At 49.8% G+C, this 21,435-nt stretch overlaps 1 protein-coding gene across 1 annotated transcript in view; it reads right to left on the reverse strand.

The window, feature by feature from the left end:
* Nucleotides 1-18,806, reverse strand: part of PRKCSH (protein kinase C substrate 80K-H) — a 43,499-nt gene extending 24,693 nt beyond the window's left edge. The window contains exons 1-9 of the mRNA XM_015412227.1: nt 18,712-18,806; nt 15,106-15,222; nt 13,604-13,699; nt 13,464-13,521; nt 11,662-11,779; nt 9,884-10,013; nt 5,249-5,333; nt 3,133-3,211; nt 1,997-2,083 (exon numbers count right to left, since the gene is read on the reverse strand). Coding sequence (XP_015267713.1) covers nt 1,997-2,083; nt 3,133-3,211; nt 5,249-5,333; nt 9,884-10,013; nt 11,662-11,779; nt 13,464-13,521; nt 13,604-13,699; nt 15,106-15,222; nt 18,712-18,799 — 858 coding nt within the window. The 5' untranslated portion in view covers nt 18,800-18,806. The remainder of the gene's footprint in view (nt 1-1,996; nt 2,084-3,132; nt 3,212-5,248; nt 5,334-9,883; nt 10,014-11,661; nt 11,780-13,463; nt 13,522-13,603; nt 13,700-15,105; nt 15,223-18,711) is intronic.
* Nucleotides 18,807-21,435: the final 2,629 nt, after the last annotated feature.

Genomic DNA, 21,435 nt, shown 5'->3' on the forward strand with positions numbered 1-21,435 from the left:
GCCCAGCAGGGCTCTTCTGAGGTTCTTATCAGGGGAAGGCCTCGGCCTCTCTGCCCTGTTGCTGGCCCTCCAGAGGGACTGGCTGGCCCCTGTGTGAGACGGGAGGCTGGACTAGATGGACCTTCACTGGTCTGACCCAGCAGGGCTCTTCTGAGGTTCTTCTCAGGGGAAGGCCTCGGCCTCTCTGCCCTGTTGTTGGCCCTCCAGAGGGACTGGCTGGCCCCTGTGTGAGACGGGAGGCTGGACTGGAGGGACCCTCCCTGGTCTGGCCCAGCAGGGCTCTTCTGGTGTCCTTATCAGGGGAAGGCCTTGGCCTCTCCGCCCTGTTGCTGGCCCTCCAGAGGAACTGGCTGGCCCCTGTATGAGACAGGATGCTGGACTAGAGGGACCTTCATTGGCCTGACCCAGCAGGGCTCTTCTGAGGTTCTTATCAGGGGAAGGCCTCGGCCTCTCTGCCCTGTTGCTGGCCCTCCAGAGGAACTGGTTGAGGCCACTGTGTGAGACGGGAGGCTGGACTAGAGGGACCCTCCCTGGTCTGACCCAGCAGGGCTCTTCTGGGGTTCTTATCAGGGGAAGGCCTCGGCCTCCCTGCCCTGTTGCTGGCCCTCCAGAGGGACTGGCTGGCCCCTGAGTGAGACGGGAGGCTGGACTGGAGGGACCCTCCCTGGTCTGGCCCAGCAGGGCTCTTCTGAGGTTCTTATCAGGGGAAGGCCTCGGCCTCTCTGCCCTGTTGCTGGCCCTCCAGAGGAACTGGCTGGCCCCTGTGTGAGACGGATGCTGGACTAGATGGACCTTCACTGGTCTGATCCAGCAGGGCTCTTCTGTTATTGACCCTTCTCCCTGGTTTTGGTGTGAAGCATATTTATGTTCATATTGAATTATTTTATATATATACTTCATTCTAAATGTTCTGAATGTTGAAATGTTTTGATATTCACCACCTCGACGGCCCTATTTGGATGGAAAGAATGTTCCAAATAAAATAGTACTAAATAATTTCTGGTAACTGTTCCTGGTAAGTTACTGTCCCTATTTTGCCTTCTGGGGAAAAAAATCGAGAATGCCTTTAAAGATTATGAGTCGCTAAAACGGGAATTTTTCAAGTCTCAGCCCCCTCCCTCCCAAGAAGTTAAATCTGCGTGGAGAATATGTCTCGTTACTAGTCTGGATAGTTGCTTTGCAGTGGAGGAACTGTGGACGAGGCCACATTCCTGATAACAGATCACCAGTCACAGCCACATAATCGTCCCCCCCCAGCCCAGCAATAACAACCACGTTCCTGGAGGAAGGCCAGAGACTGCTGACCAGGGGCTGTGTCACACGGGACAGGAGGGGCTGATCTTCTGCAGCCTTTACAGTCATTTTAAAATCCCCGGCCCTTTGGCAGGAAAAACAGCAGACAAAAGAACTCTGCAAACGGGCTGCTTCTGCAGAGTAGGCACGGGCAGGCACGGGAGTGTGTGTGTGTGGGGGGGACATTTTCCAGTGGGAGGCAGAAGGATTACCCCCCTCCCCCAGGACCTTCAGCACGGCAGCAGGAGGACTGACCCGTTCAAGGACGCTCTCCACCCCCAATGGAGAAATGTTAACGCCTTTGTCCAACGCAGGCCCCTTTCCGAGCCGTTCCACCTACCGCTGCTTGACAGGCAGCTTGGGAGTCCTTCCAAATTACAGGATTCGACACCTTGTCTTCTAAGAGATCCTGTCACCAGTGTTCCCTCTAAGCTGAGTTAGTGTGAGCCAGCTCACAGTTTTTTAGCCTCCAGCTCACACATTTTTGTCTTGGCTCAGGAAGGACGGGGCTCCAGAGCAAACTAATTTACACAGTAGCCAAATTGCTCGCTTACCACTTTAATGCCAGCAGCTCAGAAAGTAGACTCTTTACTCACAAGACTCTACACCTCAAAGGGAGGCTGCCTGTGACCCACTGCATTTGGGGGGGGGAGAAAACCTGTGGGGCAGCAGGGTACAGACAGACAGGGATGGGCGCACTGACCTCTCCTTTGTACTTCTCCTTGATGGCTGCCCAGACGGTGCTCTGGAACTGGGCCAGGTCCACCTGCGAGGAGTCGCCCAGCAAGCCCTGAAAAAGCAGAAGGCAGCTAAGGAGGCCGGGCCCCTCACCTCCCGGGCGTCCTGAGAGGCTTCTCAGTTTCACATCCAAGAGGAGGCCTCCAAGGGCAGAGTCCCTTCACTCCTAGACTCTGTAGACTTGCGAGGAAAGACGTTTACTCAGCACCAGTGGTCCCTCTGAGCTGAGGGGGTGTGAGCTAGCTGGCAGTTTTTTAGCCTCCGACTCGCACATTTTTGTCTCGGCTCAGGAAGGAGGGCTCCAGAGCAAACTAATTTATGCAGGAGCCAGATCGCTCGCTCACAACTTCAATGCCAGTAGCTCACCAAGTAGAATTTTTGCTCACCAGACTCCACAGCTTAGAGGGAGCATTGCTCAGCACATGTTGGCAATGTGCCTGCATGCATCTCCAAGGGCTGAACCACAGTTCAAGACTAAGCCCCCATGAACTTCCTAGCTTGGAGGAGATTCCACTCCTTTTGATGACCAATCCTAGCTTTTCCCCCTTTCTTTCCACCACCCCCCCCCGAAATTATTGTGCTGGACTTCCTGGGTAATTCTCCAATGGCAAATACGTTGTGCATAGCAAGCAGTCCCCAAATGCTTTATTTACACCTTTGGCCCCTAATCCCTGCAGAAAGCCTTGGGGGGAGGGAGTGAATGCCAAAGTGCCAATCGACAGTCCTTCCTCCTTCTCTGCTCTCATGAGAAGAAGAGGAGACTGGATTTATACCCCATGGCCCTTCACTACCCAAAGGAGCCTCAGAGCGGCTTACAGACTCCTTTCCCTTCCCCTCCCCACAACAGACACCCTGTGAGGTAAGCGGGGCTGAGAGAGCTCTTTCGAGGACTGCTCCTGAGAGAACGGCTCTGAGAGAACTTGTGACTGACCCAAGGTCACTCCAGCAGCTGCATGAGGAGGAGTGGGGAATCAAACCCGGTTCTCCCAGATTAGAGTCCGCACACTTAACCACTTCACCCGACTGGCTCTGTAGAAGGTCTTGTCTGGACTGAGCTTCAATAACCAATCCGCTCACAGAGGATCGCCTTCTCCATCATACCTGGGCCTCAGGTTCTGTCAGGATCCCGTCGCCGTCCACGTCTAGTTCTGCCCGTGCCTGAAGCTCGGCGACCGACACACTGAAGGCAGAAGGGGAGAGATGGTCAGGAGGCCGGCCTAGATTTCTGCAACTCTGGGCGCACGTAACGCCACAGAAGCAGCACATTTGCAGAGCTCCCATGTCTGCCCTAACCCTTTTAGTAACCAAGGTTCTCAGTTTTCTGTTTCAGCAAGTTTCTTGCTGGAAGGGACTGGACCGCATCACTTGGGAATAATTAAGGCATGAAGCTTTTACTCTCAAGGGAAAGGGACAGGATGAATGGCCCACGAGCCTTTCGCTCCAAGGCGGCCTTGGAAATGCTCCATGTCCTATTTAAGTATCAGTATTTAAAAATTATACACAGAACAACTCTATCTGTGAATCAGTGGCTACTAGCCATGGTGATGGAGGGGAACCTCCACATTCAGAGGCAGTAAGCCTCTGAATCCCAGAGCCAGGAGGCAACATCATAGGAAGGCCTCGGCCTCCGTGCCCTGTTGTTGGCCCTCCAGAGGAACTGGTTGGCCATTGTGTGAGACAGGATGCTGGACTAGACGGACCATCGAGGATGATTGGGGGTCTGGAGACCAAGCCCTATGAGGAAAGGCTGAGGGACTTGGGAATGTTTAGTTCGGAGAAGAGGAGGTTGAGGGGGAGACACAATTGCTCTCTTTAAGTATCTGAAGGGCTGTCACTTAGAGGGCAGGGAGCTGTTCCTGTTGGCAGCAGAGGAGAGGTCTTGCAATAATGGGTTGGAATTAAGGGCGGGAAAGTACCGTCTGGATCGTAGGAAAAACTGGAATCAGCTGCCTAGGGTGGTGGTGAGCTCCCCCTCACTGGCAGTAGCGGCTGGACAAACACTTGTGAGTTGTCCAGTTAGTTATCCAGTCTGGTTACATTGCTTTGCTATATTTTTTAGAAACTGGTATTGAATTCCATGTGAATTGGGCAGCTTTTCCACTGAAGTGCAATTTTTCACACATCATCAAGTAAGGCTTTGCACCAGTTCTATGTTATTTCGATGTACAATTACCAAGATGCAAGTATTGATGTTTACATATATATTATATTATTTATAAGCTTATAGACTCTTGGTTAGAAGAAGACGTTTGTCGAAACGGCATCGCATTCCGGAGACCACCATCCCGTCGTTGTCATCTTCTATCTTTTTGTATCTGAATTAACAACTTTAATGTATTACTATTAATTTTGTACATTTCGTTAAAGAAATATTGAGCACACTGTGAGCAGTTTTTGTGATTCTATCTTTGCATGGCCACTGTGTGAGACAGGATGCTGGACTAGATGGACCCTCCCTGGTCTGACCCAGCAGGGCTCTTCTGGTGTCCTTATCAGGGGAAGGCCTCGGCCTCCCTGCCCTGTTGCTGGCCCTCCAGAGGAACTGGCTGGCCCCTGTGTGAGACGGGAGGCTGGACTGGAGGGACCCTCCCTGGTCTGACCCAGCAGGGCTCTTCTGATGTTCTTCACAGGGGAAGGCCTTGGCCTCTCTACCCTGTTGTTGGCCCTCCAGAGGAACTGGTTGGCCCCTGTGAGACAGGATGCTGAACTGGATGGACTCTCCCTGGTCTGACCCAGCAAGGCTCTTCTGATGTTCTAATCAGGGGAAGGCCTCGGCCTCTCTGCCCTGTTGCTGTCCCTCCAAAGGAACTGGTTGAGGCCACTGTGTGAGACAGGAGGCTGGACTGGATGGACCCTCCCTGGTCTGACCCAACAGGGCTCTTATGGTGCTCTTATCAGGGGAAGGCCTCGGCCTCCCTGCCCTGTTGTTGGCTCTCTGGAGGAACTGGCTGGCCCCTGTATGAGACGGGAGGCTGGACCAGATGGACCCTCAGTGGTCTGATCCATCAGGGCTCTTCTGGCGTTCCTGTAATACAGCTATTTAAGCGGTTGTGGCAACAAGAAATGCTTCTCTCCCCAAAGAAAGGAAGAATTAAACTCCAGAACCGACACCAGGGGTGGCTCCTCTTCCAGCCAGGCCGTCTAGCCCAGGCCTCTGCCCTACCCACTGGAACAGGCCCTGACCCTGCCGCCAAGAGGGGAAGGAAGGGGCACTCACAGGCCATCTGCATCACCGTCGAGCTCCTGGAAGGCCTCTTCCGCTCTGGCCTGGTCCTTCACGGCTTGTTCAGCCATTTTCTGGGCTGTAGGAAAGCCAAGAGGTTAGGAAGTTACTGTCGGGAAGGAGACTGGAGAAGACGGCAGGGCCAAGGTCTGCGGTCCCTCTTCTCCTGATTGCTACCAGTTGTACCCCTCAGATGTTTAGCCTTTTTTTTTTTTGCCATTAAGTTGCACCCGAGTTATGGGAGACCCTGCAGGGTTTTCAAGGCAAGGGGTGTTCAGAGGTGGGTTTGCCTTTGCCTGCTTCTGCGTAGCGACCCCCTGGGCTTCCTTGCTGGTCCCCCATCCAAGTGCTGACCAGGGCCGACCCTGCTTGGCTTCCGAGATCTGATGAGATTTTATTTATTTCTATTTATTTAATTTATAACCCGCCCTACTCCCCAAATGGGCTCAGGGCGGCTTACAACACACAACCATCTCTCCTTATATATAATTGAATAGTGGGTGCCAAAGTTCTAAAATGCACTCCTTTAGTGTATGGACGCTTGAACTGTCAGTCAGAAGACGCTGGCTGGGTTGACTGGCTGCTTTGTGCAGTCCCGCCCAGCGTTTCAAGGTCTTTTGCATATGGAAGCTGATTGGACTTCACTGCATTCCACACCTCAAACTCACCCCCCTCCCCGCAAGGCAGTTGGAATGTCAGTTGCATATGGAACCTTCAAGGTCTTTTGCATATGGAAGCTGATTGGACTTCACTGCATTCCACACCTCATACTTCCCCCCCCCCGCAAGGCAGTTGGAATGTCTGGTGGGGTGTAGGTCCCAGGAACATGTTTTAAGAGCTGCCTGGGGGATTATGGACCATTCACACACTTTCCACCTTAACATACCTCATAGGGGGAGAGGAGAATTATGACAGCTGCTTTCCCTAGGCAGAGGCTGTGGGGGGGGGGGAGGGAACTTGAAGACAGACAGGCAGATAAAGGTTAGGCTGTTGGTTGCCTGGAAAGGACATAGGGTTGCCAACTCCAGGTTGGAAACTTCCAGGATAGTTTAGGAATGAAGCCTGCTGAGGGTGGGGTCTGAGGAGGAGGAGGAGGAAGAGAAAGAGGAGGACCTCAGACAGATACAATGCCATACTCCCCACCCTCCAAACAAGCTGTTGCCAGTCTCCAGGTGACAGCTGGAGAGCTCTTAAAGCTCTGGTGCTAATTCAAAGTGCTGCAATTTGTCGACAGAGTAGTGTTTTGGCAAATCTTTAGGAATTGTTTGGTGCATTTACGATGAGGCACCCACCCAGAGCCTCTGGCATTTTCTCACTCTGCTGGCATCAAAACCAATTTAAGGCAAAATAAGAGGCTACTGAGAGGGGAGGAGATAAAGTTGCCAGCTTTAGGTATGGAAAATCCTGGAGATTTGAGGAGTGGAGGCCGGAGAGGGGGACCTCAGACAGGTTACAGTGCCATAGACTCCACCCTCCAACCCAGCTATTTGCTCCTGGGGAACTATTGTTGCCAATCTTGGCCCAGCACCCATCAAACCATTCTCTTCAAACCCTTCTGCGGTGCAGCACACTTTCCCCTAGGGTTGCCAAACTCCAGGTGGGACCTGCTACAATTGATTTCCAGATGACAGAGATCAGTTTCCCCTGGAGAAAATGGCTGCTTTGGAGGGCGGACTCTATGGCATTGTACCCTGATGAGGTCTCGCCCTTCCCTAAACCTTGCCCTTCTGAGGTTCCACCCCAAAATCTCCAGGTTTTTCCCAACCCAGAGCTGGCCACTCTATTAATGAAGGTGCTATAGTAGCTGAAATACTTAACAGTATTTATAGCCAACTGACGCTGTTTCAAGCTGTACCCATTGTTTTAATTGTTATAATGTTTTATCATGTTTTAAATTGAAATTCTATTTATTATTATATATAATTGAGTAGTGGGTGCCAAAGTTCTAAAATGCACTCCTTTAGTGTATGGACGCTTGAACTGTCAGTCAGAAGACGCTGGCTGGGTTGACTGGCTGCTTTGTGCAGTCCCGCCCAGCGTTTCAAGGTCTTTTGCATATGGAAGCTGATTGGACTTCACTGCATTCCACACCTCAAACTCACCCCCCTCCCCGCAAGGCAGTTGGAATGTCAGTTGCATATGGAACCTTCAAGGTCTTTTGCATATGGAAGCTGATTGGACTTCACTGCATTCCACACCTCAAACTCACCCCCCTCCCCGCAAGGCAGTTGGAATGTCAGTTGCATATGGAACCTTCAAGGTCTTTTGCATATGGAAGCTGATTGGACTTCACTGCATTCCACACCTCAAACTCACCCCCCTGCCAACTACATGCTGACAAATTCCTGGGGATTTGAGGGGTGGAGCCTGGAGAGGGTGGGGTTTGCAGAGGGGTGGGACCTCAGACAGGTAGAATGCCATAGACTCCACCCTCCAAACCAGCCATTTTGTCCTGGGTAACAATTGTTGCCAATCTCCAGGTGAGGGCTACAGATCACTCACAATTACAACTGCTCTTCAGGTAGCAGAGATCAGTTCCTCTGGAGAAAACAGTGGACTCTGTCATTATACCCTGCTGAGGTCACCACAGCAAATTGACACTGTTTGCCCAAAGCCAGAGCACTCCCCCAGAGCCTCTTTCTAGATCCCGTTGTATTGCTTTCACAACGGGCTTTACTGCTAGTCAAACAATACAAACAACACAATAACAAATGGAAGCAACAGATGATGACAAAAAACCCATGCCTCATGTCGGGCAGGAACAGTTACCCCAAGAAACGCCAATGTCCAAGTAATATCATAAAAGTAAGGGAAGAAGAAGAAGAGATTGGATTTCTACCCCGCCCTTCACTACCCAAAGGAGTCTCAGAGTGGCCTTTCACAGTTCCGCAGGGCCTGCAAGACGGAGCTGCCAGGCATTTAATTAGGGGCTGCCGCTGTCGTAGAGCCCTGGCTCGTGGCTTTAACATCGAGCTGATGCCATAAGAAATTCTGAGCAGAAGAATATCTGAGAAGTGGTAATTCATCTTGAAAATGAGCCATCTAAGTTAAGTTTTAACTGTTGCCAGCACCTTGTGTTTGTATTTTATCTGTCGTGTTTTAAATGATTTTAACTGTATTTATGTTTGTATGGAAGCCACCCTGAGACTGCTTTGAGGGGAGGGCAGGGTATAAATCTGATAAATAAATAATACAAACGCCTTCCCCTTCCCCTCCCCACAACAGACACCCTGTGAAGTGGGTGGGGCTGAGAGAGCTCTGACAGAAATGGCTCTTTTTCAAGGACAGCTCTGAGAGAACTGTGCCTTGCCCAAGGTCATCCAGCAGGTGCAAGTGGAGGAGTGGGGAATCAAACCCGGTTCTCCCAGATTAGAGTCCACCACGTGCTTAACCACAACACCAAACTGGGAAACGAGCCATGGAAAGGGGAGGGCAGAATGGCTGAAGGCCCACCTCCTCAACCAAAGGCCAGGCGGAACAGCTCCGTTTCACAGGCCCTGCGGAACTGTGAGAAGTGATAACTGTAGTAAGTAATACTATAACAGGCTAGATCAAGCTAGCCTGGGCCACCCAGGTCAGGGCAAGAGAAGAATAGAGGTGGTTTGCCCTTGCCTGCCTCTGCCTAGCAACCCCGGAGTTCTTTAGTTGCTGTAGATTTCCCGGGCTGTGTGGCCGTGGTCTTGGCATTATAGGACCTGACGTTTCGCCAGTAGCTGTGACTGGCATCCTCAGAGGCATAACACAGAAAGAGGGAGGACTCTCCGCGTCAAGGTGAGAAGAGAAATTGTAGGCAGGTAATTTATATCTACTCAGGAAGCTGGGGGGTAGGGCTGAGATTATCTTGTACAATCTCCTCACCTTGACACAGAGAGTCCTCCATCTTTCTGTGTTATACCTCTGAGGATGCCAGTCACAGCTGCTGGCGAAACGTCAGGTCCTACAATGCCAAGACCACGGCCACACATAGCCCGGAAAATATACAACAGCTAATGAACTCCAGCCATGAAAGCCTTCGACAACATATTAACCCTGGACTTCCTCGGTGGTCTCAGGCAGAGGATTTTTCCCATCACCTATTGCCTGGTCCTTGTAAACTGGAGATGCCGGGGATTGAACCTGGGGCCTTCTGCAGGCCAAGCAGAGGCTCTGCCACTGAGCCACAGTCCCTCCCCTAGGGGTCTCCTGCCAGTAAATACAGGCTGTGTGCCTATCCCAAAGGCAGGAGCAAGACATATGAAGCCCACCCCAGCTCTCCTTCATTCCTGGGAGAGCTCTTTGTGCTGTTTAGACACTGAAGTCCTTCCCAAAATGCTCCCTTGGGCCCCACTGGTCTGAAAGGAAGGCCTCTGGGTCAGCCACACACAGAGCCCAGTGGTACCATCACCAAGGTTCCCTCTAAGCTGTGGAGTCCTGTGAGCAAAAATTCTACTTTGTGAGTTCCTGGCTTTAAAGTTGTGAGTGAGCGATTGGGCTTCTGCAGAAATCAGTTAGCTCTGGAGCCCCATTCTTCCTGAGCGAAGACAAAAATGTGTGAGCCGGAGGCTAAAAAACTGTGAGCTGGCTCACACTAACTCGGCTTAGAGGGAACACTGACCATCACCCCACCACAAAACGGCACTGGCCCCTCACCCTCCCAGGCCTTCATATGGGCATCCTTGGCTTCCTTCTCAGGCTTCTCGGCCGCCTCCTTCAGCGTTCTCAGAGCCTCCACTTTCTCCTCCACAGACTTCTTCCCGTCCTGCAGCTCAGACAGCTCTCGCTGGAAGAAAAAGGAGGTCTTCTGAACGCAGGCCAAGCCCTCACAGCCTCACCGTCCCCATCTGCACCAGCCCAGGACTGGGGCCACCTCTGCCGCTCACTGCATGGCACATCCATGTCGCTCGAAATTCAAAAGGTTCACAGGATCTGGGGGCCTGTCTCTTTTTCACAACCGGAACGGAGTTGCTCCTTTTCCTCAAATTTCACACACACACACACACACACACTCCCCATAACCAAAGAGGAACCACAAACCAAACTTCCATGGGCTGATACAAACTGAAATGCGTGAAGCTGCCTTATACAGAACACTTCATTCATCAAGGTCCAGAATGTCTCCTCTAACTGGCAGCGGCTCTCCAGGGTCTCAGACAGACGCCTTTCCCATCACCTCCTGCCTGGTCCTTTTTAACTGGAGATGCCGCTGGGGATTGAGCCTGGGACCTTCTGCATGCCGAGCAGAGGCTCTGCCACTGAGCCACGGCCCCTCTTTACGGCTCTCCAGGGTCTCAGGTGGAGGTCTTTCCCATCACCTCCTGCCTGGTCCTTTGAACTGGAGATGCTGCTGGGGATTGAACCTGGGACCTTCTGACTGCCAAGCAGAGGCTCTGCCACTGAGCCACGGCCCCTCTTTACAGCTCTCCAGGGTCTCAGGTGGAGGTCTTTCCCATCACCTCCTGCCTGGTCCTTTTTAAGTGGAGATGCTGGGGATTGAACCTGGGACCTCCTGCATGCCAAGCAGAGGCTCTGCCACTGAGCCACAACCCCTCTTTACGGCTCTCCAGGGTCTCAGGCGGAGGTCTTTCACATCACCTCCTCCCTGGTCCTTTCTAACTGGAGATGCTGCTAGGGATTGAACCTGGGACCTTCTGCATGCCAAGCAGAGGCTCTACCACTGAGCCACAGCCCCTCTTTACAGCTCTCCAGGGTCTCAGGCTGAGGTCTTTTGCATCAACTACTACCTGGTCCGGTCCTTTCAACAGGAGATGCTGGGGATTGAACCTGGGACCTTCTGCATGCCAAGCAGATGCTCTACCATTGAACCATGGCCCCTCACATGAAGCTGCCTGTGGCGTCCTCGCTTATAGGGGAAACGGTTTTACCTTTAAACACTCTGTGTACACTATTAAACACTTTATGTCTGCTGCCATAGCAGCATTTTTTGGAAGGGGAGGTAGTGTTAACATGCCCTCCCCACCTGACAGGAGGGAATGAAGATTCCCAGTCACTTCCCACAATTAGAAATGACACCTTTAGACATTAATCTGCTAGTTTGACATATTTATTGCTTTACAACTCTTGGCCTTATAACCTTGTTATTTAGTGTCACTTTGCATATCTTGATCGTCATCATGTTGCATGTTAATTTGCTGTTTATTCTGTGGCTAGAAGTTTGAACCTTTTTGCCATTCTAACGTATTGTATAAAGTGTGCCTTGCACGCGAAAGCTCATACCTTGAATGAACCTTGGTTTGTCTTAGGTGCCCAACTGGACTCTAAGTTTGTTGTAATTCTTGTTTAGGTGAGAACACAAAATAATCCCTGAGCTGCCCCGGGTGCCTGGACTGCACCCTTCTCTCCCCTCTCCTGACCGTGAGCCACGGCCTCCGCTTCTGCTCCCCCCACAAACTCCGCCCACTCCTCCTCACCTGTTTCTCCTCCTTCCTCTTGCTGGCTTCGGCCATGAGGGTCTGCTTGAGTTCAAAGCCTTCTCTGGCCACTTCGGCCATCTGCTTTAGCGCCTCCCGCTCCTTCCGGCCCATCTCCCTGCGGAGAAAGAGAAACGCAGCCGCCTTTCAGCCCGCATCTTGTGACCGTGCTACCGACAGGGACACAGTACACAGCGACAACCTATCTTGGAAGGAGGTGGGTGGGGGGCAAGCTTCCTTCAGGTGTGCCACGCATGGCAGGACTGGCACAGCAGCAGAGGCAGGAGGCCACCCGGGCAAGGCCGCTCTCCTACAGAATGCCAAAAGCGAACAGGGAGCAGAGGCCAACTCTCATATCCTGGGAAGGCTCAACACTTATGATGTCTGCACAGTGCTGCGGGAGCACAGCAAGACTCTGAGGTCAGTCGAGCAGAAACCATACTGGAGGCCAGCAGGGAGGCAGAGGCAAAAGCTTCAGATGCAGAACATCCATTCCTCAACCATTTTGGAGGAGAGGATGGGGGTGGAGGGCGGACACATCGATCCCAGTCGCTGTTTCAGGTACTTGACAAAGCTCTAGCCCGGGCTGTCAGAAGAGCCAGCCAATGAGCCCAGGATTGGACCAAAAGAAACACGGAAGCATAGAGCCTGAAGGGACCTCGAGGGTTGCCTTGTCCAACCCCTCCTTAACACAGGAAATTCACAACAACCTCCCTCCGACGTCCCCGGTGAACCCCTGGTCTATGCCCAGAGAAAGGCAAAAAAACAACAAAAACCAACCCTCCGGGATCCCTGGGCAATCTGGCATGGAGGAAAATTACCTCCTGACCCCAAAGTGGTCTAAGAAAGGGCTACAAGAGCCAAGTGCTGACTCATTGCTTCTTACTCTCGCTCCCACGATCTACCCATGCTCACAGAATCAGCATGGCCTCTGCTTAAAACCCCCCAAAGAAGAAGACGAAGAAGAGATTGGATTTATACCCCATGGCCCTTCCCTACCCAAGGGAGTCTAAGAGCGGCTTACAGTCTCTTTTCCCCTTCCCCTCCCCACAACAGACACCCTGTGAGGTTGGTGGGGCTGAGAGAGCTCTGACAGAAACGGCTCTTTTTCAAGGACAGCTCTTGTCAGAACTATGGCTTGCCCAAGGTCATCCAGCCAGGTGCAAGTGGAGGAGTGGGGAATCAAACCCAGTTCTCCCAGATTAGAGTCTGCGCACGAAAGCCCACCCGAGGAAGCCTGCTCCACTGAGAAACCACTCTGTCAGGAAGTTCTTCCTAATGTTTAGTCAAAAACTCTCTTTTTTTGAATCCAGTCCATTGGTTCTAGTCTGACCTCCCTGGGGCAGTTAGTAGTTTTGTTTGTTCCTTACTGGGTTTTTCTACAGCCTTTCTCTCCCACAAGTTGGTTTGGGCCCCTTGCCTTTAGGGAGAAAAGAAGGATACCAATACTTAAGTAAATGTTCTCCATCACAGCGTCTACGAGGAGCACAAAAGTAATCCCATTTGGTTTGGAAGCCGGGACTCTCCTGGGAGTTAGCCTGGGACCAGTGTTCCCCCTAAGACGAGTCAGTGTGAGCTAGCTCACATTTTCTTAGCCTCTGGCTCACACCTTTTTGTCTTAGCTCAGGAAGGAGGGCTCCAGAGCAAACTGATTGATGCAGCGGCCCAATCGCTCGCTCACAACTCTAATGCCAGGAGCTCACAAGGCAGAATGTTTGCTCACAGGACCCCACAGCTCAGGGGGAGCATTGCCTGGGACCGTCTTTGGCACAGAAGGGGGCTTACGAAAAGGGGAGCCTCACTTGCAGGTGTTCTCACAGACCACACCACTGTTGTATTCATCTGTTGTATCACAGCAATCTGAAAGACACAAAAGGGAGAGTCTCTTAACATGAAACATTCGGAAGCGTCTGTGGGCCGCTCAAAGGGTTCCGCCACTTACCGCAAATCCCATCGTTGACACGGGAAGAGGGAATGTATTGAGGGCGGTAGCCGGCATTTGAGCAGTGGAAGCGACCGCTGGGGCATGCGGCAGTCCCTGGAACGACAAGGAGAGCCATGTTAGCATATAACTGATCTACAGGGGGACGGAGAGGTCAAGGAGGCTACCCCAACGTGTGATGAAATTCCCCTCTTCCGTGTTTATGGAGAACCTCCAGCTATCTGCTAACCACCCGTTCACTCGTGCCCAGCCCCAGCGCTCCACAGACACCTTGAGTCCAACACCCCCCCCCCAAAAAAAATTCTGTGACAGGAATCATCTGAGCCGTTGAATGTGCCCATGTTGTGCAAAATCAATTATTTCTTGGAACCTACAACAGACCGGGGAGTGTTAGTGGTTCCAGAGAAGCGGGAGAAACGTTGGACAGGAAATATTCCATGCTTTATTTTCCCATGAAAAATATTCCATTTCCAAAGCCTGACAGATTCATAAAATTAGAAAAAACTGCACATGCCCAAATTCAACCACCAAATAACCAGCAGTTTAATGGATTTTAGAGATATAACACATACACTACTCAGAACAAATTTTCCTATAACACAATTAAATAGACAGGCAGAAACTCACAGGTATAGTTTTCTTCATAAACATCTTTGTAATATTAATCCAAGAGTCCTTGAACTGTAAGGATGCGATAGCGTCTCTGCCAGCCAACTCAATGGACCCCTGGATATAAATCCATTTCAATAATTTTTTCAAGAATCATGCTGGATTCAATAGACATCCAGAAAGTATATTCAGATACAGCCATCCTCAGTGATTCCCAGTGGAGAATCAATTATTTCTTGGAACCTCCCTTCAAAAGTCAGAAGCGTGTCTCCACCATTTTCATTTAATTGTGTCATAGGAAAATTTGTTCTGAGTAGTGTATGTGTTATATCTATAAAATCCATTAAATTTCTGGGGGTTTGATGGTTGAATTTGGGCCACATGCATTTTTTTCTTGGCTACATATATTGCTGTGCCATTGCTTTTTATCATGTATCCGGATTCATAAAATTAGCAACAATAAATGCGGGCCACAGTCAATACAATATCGAGCACCCCTCAGTGCTTCCGAAGTTGTAGGGAACAGTTTTCAGGTGATTATCCTTAGGAATCGTCAAGCAACAAAAGTGAAAATTCAAATTTTTGTTCATAGATTTGGAATAATATGGACCCCACCAGGGCTGAACAAGGGCATATGATTTCTATTTCACTACAGAGGCTAATTTTCTGCCTCTAAGCTTTTCTCCCCTGCTCTAATCAAGCTGATTCCATTTTGCACTGAACTTTTCCATCCTGACTCCTCTGTTTGCAACACCCCTCCTCCCACCAGCACTTTTGGCTCTGGAGCCCGTGGCTGCAGGGTCTGGCCCGTGAGGTCCTGGTCTCAGTCGGCACCAGATCCAAGTGGTGAGACTCACAGGGGCGGGAAGGACCTCTGAAGCGCAGGCACTTACCGGGCTCATCGGAGCCATCTGTGCAGTCACAGTAGTCGTCATTGACCCTGTCGAAGGCTATCGTCGCAGAGCCATCCAGGCAAGTGAAGGGCTTCGATTCGTCATAGAAGTGGTGATCTGAGAGGGGCAGAAGGGACATGTGAAGGCCCGGGGGGGAGAACGTTTTATTTTAACATGATGAATAAAATATTTTAGGACAAGGTGGTCAACTATTTTTCAAATCATTTCTAAAAAATATGTATGGTATCAGATTGATCTAATTTCTGTGCACTGAGGACAAGCAAGTCCTAGGTTACCAACCGAACTCTCCAATGCAAGAACAAGATGCATTTCTTCCTTTAGGAGGTGCTATTGTCACAAGAAAAGAAAAAGGCTTCAGTTTTGTTTTTGCATGTGGGTGGGTATTCTGTTTGTGATAATTGTTTGGATACACTATATTATTAATATGCTAGTTGTGATAATTTCATGCCAAGTAAAAATGTCCATAGTCATATTTTATGTTCCTAAAGTAACAGAATGACTTTCAATCTGGAAAAGAAAAAAGAAGTGCTAATGTAGCATTTTTTTCAATTTTCCTGAAGATTTCCATTTTTCCCTGAAAAAAAAAAAACGGTTTTTGTTGAGCTTCAAAATTTTCGGAAATTTTACATCTCTAGCTCCAGCTGGGGTAAAGGGCTGAAGCACCACGAATCCACGCCAGAGAGGGAATGGAGCTAGACAGCCAGCATGCCAAACACAAGATCACCATCAGGGGTGGGGTGGGGTGGGGGGACTGGAAATTTGGGGGAGCACTGAAAAAAACTTCTATGAAATGCTGCATCTTTCAGGAGGAGCGGAATTCTTTCTTAGGGCAAGGTTTCCGTCACCCAAAACATATGGCGTGAAGATCTTATGTAAGAATTTGCATCATTAGCTAATAATAAATCTTGTGTACCCCCTGTAGACACAGGCAGCGTATTTTGAAGGATGCTTATTGCTTAAATGTGAATACTTTGGCAACAATTCATAATAACGTACAATTCACAATAAAATTGAGCTCCAAATAGGCTGGTAGCCCTACCTATTGGGAGCTTTTGAGAGCGTTTCCGTTCACTACAAAATTTGTTTGCCAATTTCAACTAGCATTTCCCCCCCTTCATCTCAGATGCCAAAAAAACTAAGATATGGGTGCTAAGACTGATTAGGGCGCCACAGTTTGCAGCTTGCTCTCAAACGCTGAGTAAAGGTAAAGGTTCCCTTGCTCGAAAGCCAGTTGAATTCGACTCTAGGTTTGCGGTGCTCATCTCTGTTTCAAAGCCGAAGAGCCAGCGCTGTCCGAAGACGTTTCCGTGGTCATGTGGCCGGCATGACTAGACACCAAGGCGCATGGAACGCTGTTACCTTCCCACCGAAGTGGTACCTATTTATCTACTTGCAATTTCTTGCTTTCGAACAGCTAGGTTGGCAGGAGCTGGAACTAGAGACGGGAGCTCACTCCGTCATGCGGCACACTTGTGTCTCGAACTGCTGAACTACCAACCTTCCACAGCCTGCAGTTCAGCGTCTTAACCACTTGAGCCACCGCAGCTCCTTAAACACTGAGTAGAGATGTGCAATTTAGCTTGTAAAAAAGCACGGTGACTCTGCTCTTAACTTCCATAAATAAACCAAGCACTACAGTTTTATACTGCATTATAAGCCATGCATTTAATGTGTTATGTATTTATTTCCTTAATGTCTTATCTCACTTTCCTGCTCAGAAATTGGATATACTTTCTTTTCTGCAGCTCAAGGGCCTGAACATTTTCCTCCGCCCTCCAGACGTGCCTTTGGTGCCCGTGTCTACCTGTGGCCGTACTGCAGCCTTTCAGTTGGCTGCTCACCTAGCTCTTCAGCACAGGAAGGGAGAGGGCAGCCACCTGTGGTCAACTGGCCAAGGAGAAAGGGAAAGAATGCTGTTTGGCATCCAGCCTTTGGGGACAGAATGTAAAGCGGGTAACTTTGAGAAGCTGAGACCTCCGTGGTCCTTCTGATTCCCACAAGAAGGGATTAAGGAGACACTGCGAACACCCCCCCCAACATCTGTGGGGAACAACAGAACCGTGGGGGGGGGGAGTTGCACGTACAGCCACAGCACAGTGCCCTGGCATTTTATTTTTGGAACAGGGGTGTCCAGTTGTCAGACTCGGGCCATTGATAACGGGTACATAGTTATTATTATTATTTGGCACCTGATGGTATATCTTGCTTAAGACCTGAATGATCTGTAACCTGTAACCTCTCCCCATGATTTACCTGCTTCTTTCTGCTTGCAGTTTCTTATCGCTTGCCACTGAATTCCTGGGGGGGGGGGAGTGTGTGCGAGTAAGGAGTAGGGAGGCCGCTTAGTAATCTTCCAAGAGGCCCCACAGACATTGTTCTCACGAGAAATGTCCTTGGAGGAGAGTCTGTGTCTGGCTGGATAGTGGCTGCATATCTTTCAGGATCACTGTAGTCATGCTGACGTATCTTTCAGGATCACTGTAGTCATGCTGACGTTGAATGCGTGGAATTTGGGGATGTCAATATACCTTGTGTTTCCCACCTTGCAAATCAGTCCTAACAAAGTGTTTGAACCCACAGCATCTCATATCTCTAAATAAAACATTCACTAAAGAAAGTGCATGTAGACTGTCAGCTGGCTGCCATAATGACTTGTGTGAAGGGGGTAGGGATTACTTGGAATGTTACTTTCACTTTCTTGCTGTCTGGGTGATGCTCTCTTATCTGTGTGGTTTATGTGCCTGACCTTGGCTCCTAGTTGTAACACCATCCTCTGGGAATGGGGGACCGTTAGATTCTGGCAGGCCCCACTTCTTACCTTGATTGGCTCTCTGCCGCCCAGTGACTCTCTTTGAACCCTGTATATCTGTCCACCCCGCGCTTTTTGCTGTAGTCTTAACACAGTTCCAGAAGTAGAGATGCTCTTCCAATACTGATCAATAAACTTTTCTTCTAAAGAAGCAAGTACTTGATTCTGATTGTTGCAGGAGTCTGACATAGAGAGTGATTTGACTGGGAACCAATGCTCCCTCTAAGCTGTGGAGTCCTGAGAGCAAAAATTCTACTTTGTGAGCTGCTGGAATTAAAGTGGTGAGGGAGCGATTTGGCTACTGCATAGATTAGCTTTCTCTGGAGCTGCTGGGAACCTGACACTAGTCCTGTTCCGGGTAGGTGCTCCAGAGCATCATCTGGCCCTATGGACACTGCTTTCCATTTCGTACTCATCTCAACCAGTTGTGCTCACAGCGGAAGGTGAGGGCCGCCACAACTCCTGGAGCCACCTTCTACTTTTCATGCCATGGGGGGAAAAATGAACAGCAATTGCCCTGAAGAACGGTAGGACTCTGCTAGCACATTAAACGAACTCATAGGCTTTTAAAAGAAGCATTCACCCATCTCGCTTCCTCTGCGTGAAGAGCAAGAGAAGGCGCTGTCTCCTGGACGTCTGGAAAGCTCTGTAACCTGTTTTCTGCGCTACCTGTTACTTTGGGGCTCTGTGGTCTCGAAGAAAGAGCACCAGAAAATGTGCTATGCACAGAAGAGAAAGCAAACCACCAAGCGTAGTGCCACCCTCTGGGAACTCACTTGTTAGGGAGACGCCTCTGGGCCTCTTCACCTCCACAGGAGAGGCCAGCCCAGAAAGACAGGAGAGCAACAGAGGCAGAAGCAGCATGGTCCAAGAAGAGAAGCAGCAGCAGCAGCAGCAGCAACTCCTGCTGGAAAAAATGAAAAAGTCAGAAGCCGTTTGTACGGACCCTTCCCTTTCCCCCGACTATTACGCTCCTCTGACCAAAGGTCCTGAGATAAACCAACGCAAAGACAAAACAAATACAGAACAGTAAACATTTAAAAACGGCACGATGAATTAAAGCCCATCTTTGTCACGGCTTAAAGAGCCCACAAGTGCTCAGAATTGGGCAACAGAACACATTATTCCTGGATTGGTGTCTGCCAACAGAAAAGGTATCACAAGGAGGGGTGAGCACAAACCAAATTACGAGCCTAAATTTGTCATGAACTTGGACTGGTCGGTGGTCCGCGAACCTCAGTTTGTGCCCTCCAGCCCTCACGAGCCCTACACACCTCCCACAACGAGCCTTCCAGATGCGTTCGTGTTTGCAAGATCTTCCTCCCTTTCTATTCTGCTGGCCTAGAGGACAATGCTCCCTCTAAGCCAGGGGTGTCGGACTCATTTGTTATGAGGGCCGGATCTGACAAAAATTAGACCTTGTTGGGCTGGGCCAGGTGCGTCATAAAACGTAATGCCAGGTAGCGGAGATATAAACTTTATAAAGGACACAAAGCGTTTTTTCCCATTAAAATAAAAACATGCTTAAAGCCTTAACATTCTTGCAGTACCTTGTTTATTTAACAGTGTCTGATAACTGACACCTCTTGCTCTGAATTATTGCATCAAAATGTCTGTGCTGTTGCAGTCCTGAGGATGCTGTTCAGGTGTGTATCCGTAAGCTGCAAACCTACGATTATGCAGCAGTAGCACAACTGGAAGAAGAAGCAGAAGACAGCCAGTTCCACTGCGGGCCCGACGGGAGCCCTCCGGGGGCCTGATCTGGCCCCCAGGCCGCATGTTTGGCACCCCTACTCTCAGCTGTGGAGAGTCTTGTGAGCAAAAATTCTGCTTTGTGAGCTACTGCATAAATTAGTTTGCTCTGGAGCCCTCCTCTCTCCGCTGAGACAAAAAGGTGTGAGCCGGAGGCTAAAAAAATCTGAGCTAGCTCACACTGACTCAGCCTAGAGGGAATGCTGCTTGGGGAGCCGCTGCCATTTTCCCGGTTTGTGCCCATCCCTAATCACACAAGAGTCAACAGGCAGCTGATCTTTGCTCAGGACAAGGGTAACCCAGAAGTTTCTGAGGGGCAACCATCCGTCTCAGAATAAAATAAGGCGATCGATGGTCTCTCTTACTCCAGATGCCCAGCAGGCAAAGGGGTTAGGGTTAGGCAAAGGGGTCGAGATGCGGAGTGGTGGGGAAACGGCCTCGGAGCTCCACACCTGGCAGGACATTCCGTCTGCCTAACAGAAAAGCACCCCCATGGCCAGGAGCTGTAAGGGGGTTTAGGTCTGGGGGGAAGTGGTTTAAAGAGGGGGAGATTCCCATTGCAAACAGAGAGCATACGCACCTTGCACGGGCCTTGCGTACGGACGCTTCCCATGCTACAGGAAGGAAGGGGAAGGAAGGAGCAGAGTCCCCCCCCCGTCTCAGAAGCAATATTCTTTTCAAACCAACAAGCTAATTTGAATTTGAGGAATTTCGCCAGCGCTAAAAAATTTTTAAAACTGCCTTATATTTCCAAAAGGAAAAATCAGTCGCTATGTCTTGGATCTAGTGAATGTCCGGCAGAAGGAAAGTGGGCATTTGCCATGCTAAACCCCTCCTCCCCCAGCAGTGCCTTCCAATCCCTGGAATTATTGCTCCTGGAGCTGCAGGATTCTTTTGGACAAACTACTGTGTAAGGTAACCGGGGGGGGGGGGGGGGGGGGAGGAGGGGCCAAAAGAAAACCCCTCCCCCCTTAGAGGAGCAGTGCCTCTTATCAGGGCTGTACTGGAAAAATCATGCGGCCCAATCCTGAGTGCCCAAAATGATCTGGAACAGGGAATTTGAACTATTCCGCTCAGTCCCACACAAGAACAGTACATTTTGTTCTTCTACGTATTATTAAATGAATTACATTATTCTCTTTGATAAGGCTCATTTTAAGCAATCAAGGTTTTATGCAGGGTTTTTCTAACAGCTTTCAAAATGTTTTATGTTTTCCTTAAATTTTACACCAGCTTCTCTGGAAATGGTGCAATCCCCACGAGCTACCGTTTCCTCCTGGGCAACTGGACTGTGTGGTTTGGCAATTCGTTTGAACTCTGGGAGATTCCTCAAGCTCGACCTGGAGGTTGTAGCAAACCGAGCTGCAGTGTTAGGAAAGTCTAGTAACAAATAAATATACACTGCAAGAAACTTTTGTAAATTAACATGTTCTGTTTGTAATCATCATTCTACAAAGTGCATAGTGTGCTATTATTACATCCTTATCAGGTACATGTATTCAATTTATTCCGTTTAACAACTTCAATATTGACTTTTTAAAAATATTGATGCGAAATTGACTGGTAGTTGTTAAACGGAATGAATTGAATACATGTACCTGACAAGGATGTAAGAAGAAGAAGAAGAAGAGGAAGAGGAGAAGATTGGATCGATACCCCATGGCCCTTCACTACCCAAGGGAGTCTCAGAGTGGCTGACACTCCTTTCCCTTCCCCTCCCCACAACAGACACCCTGTGAGGTAAAAGA

The sequence above is a fragment of the Gekko japonicus genome, unplaced genomic scaffold, assembly GCF_001447785.1.
Source record: "Gekko japonicus isolate JY-2015 unplaced genomic scaffold, Gekko_japonicus_V1.1 scaffold2711, whole genome shotgun sequence".
NCBI lineage: Eukaryota > Metazoa > Chordata > Lepidosauria > Squamata > Gekkonidae > Gekko > Gekko japonicus.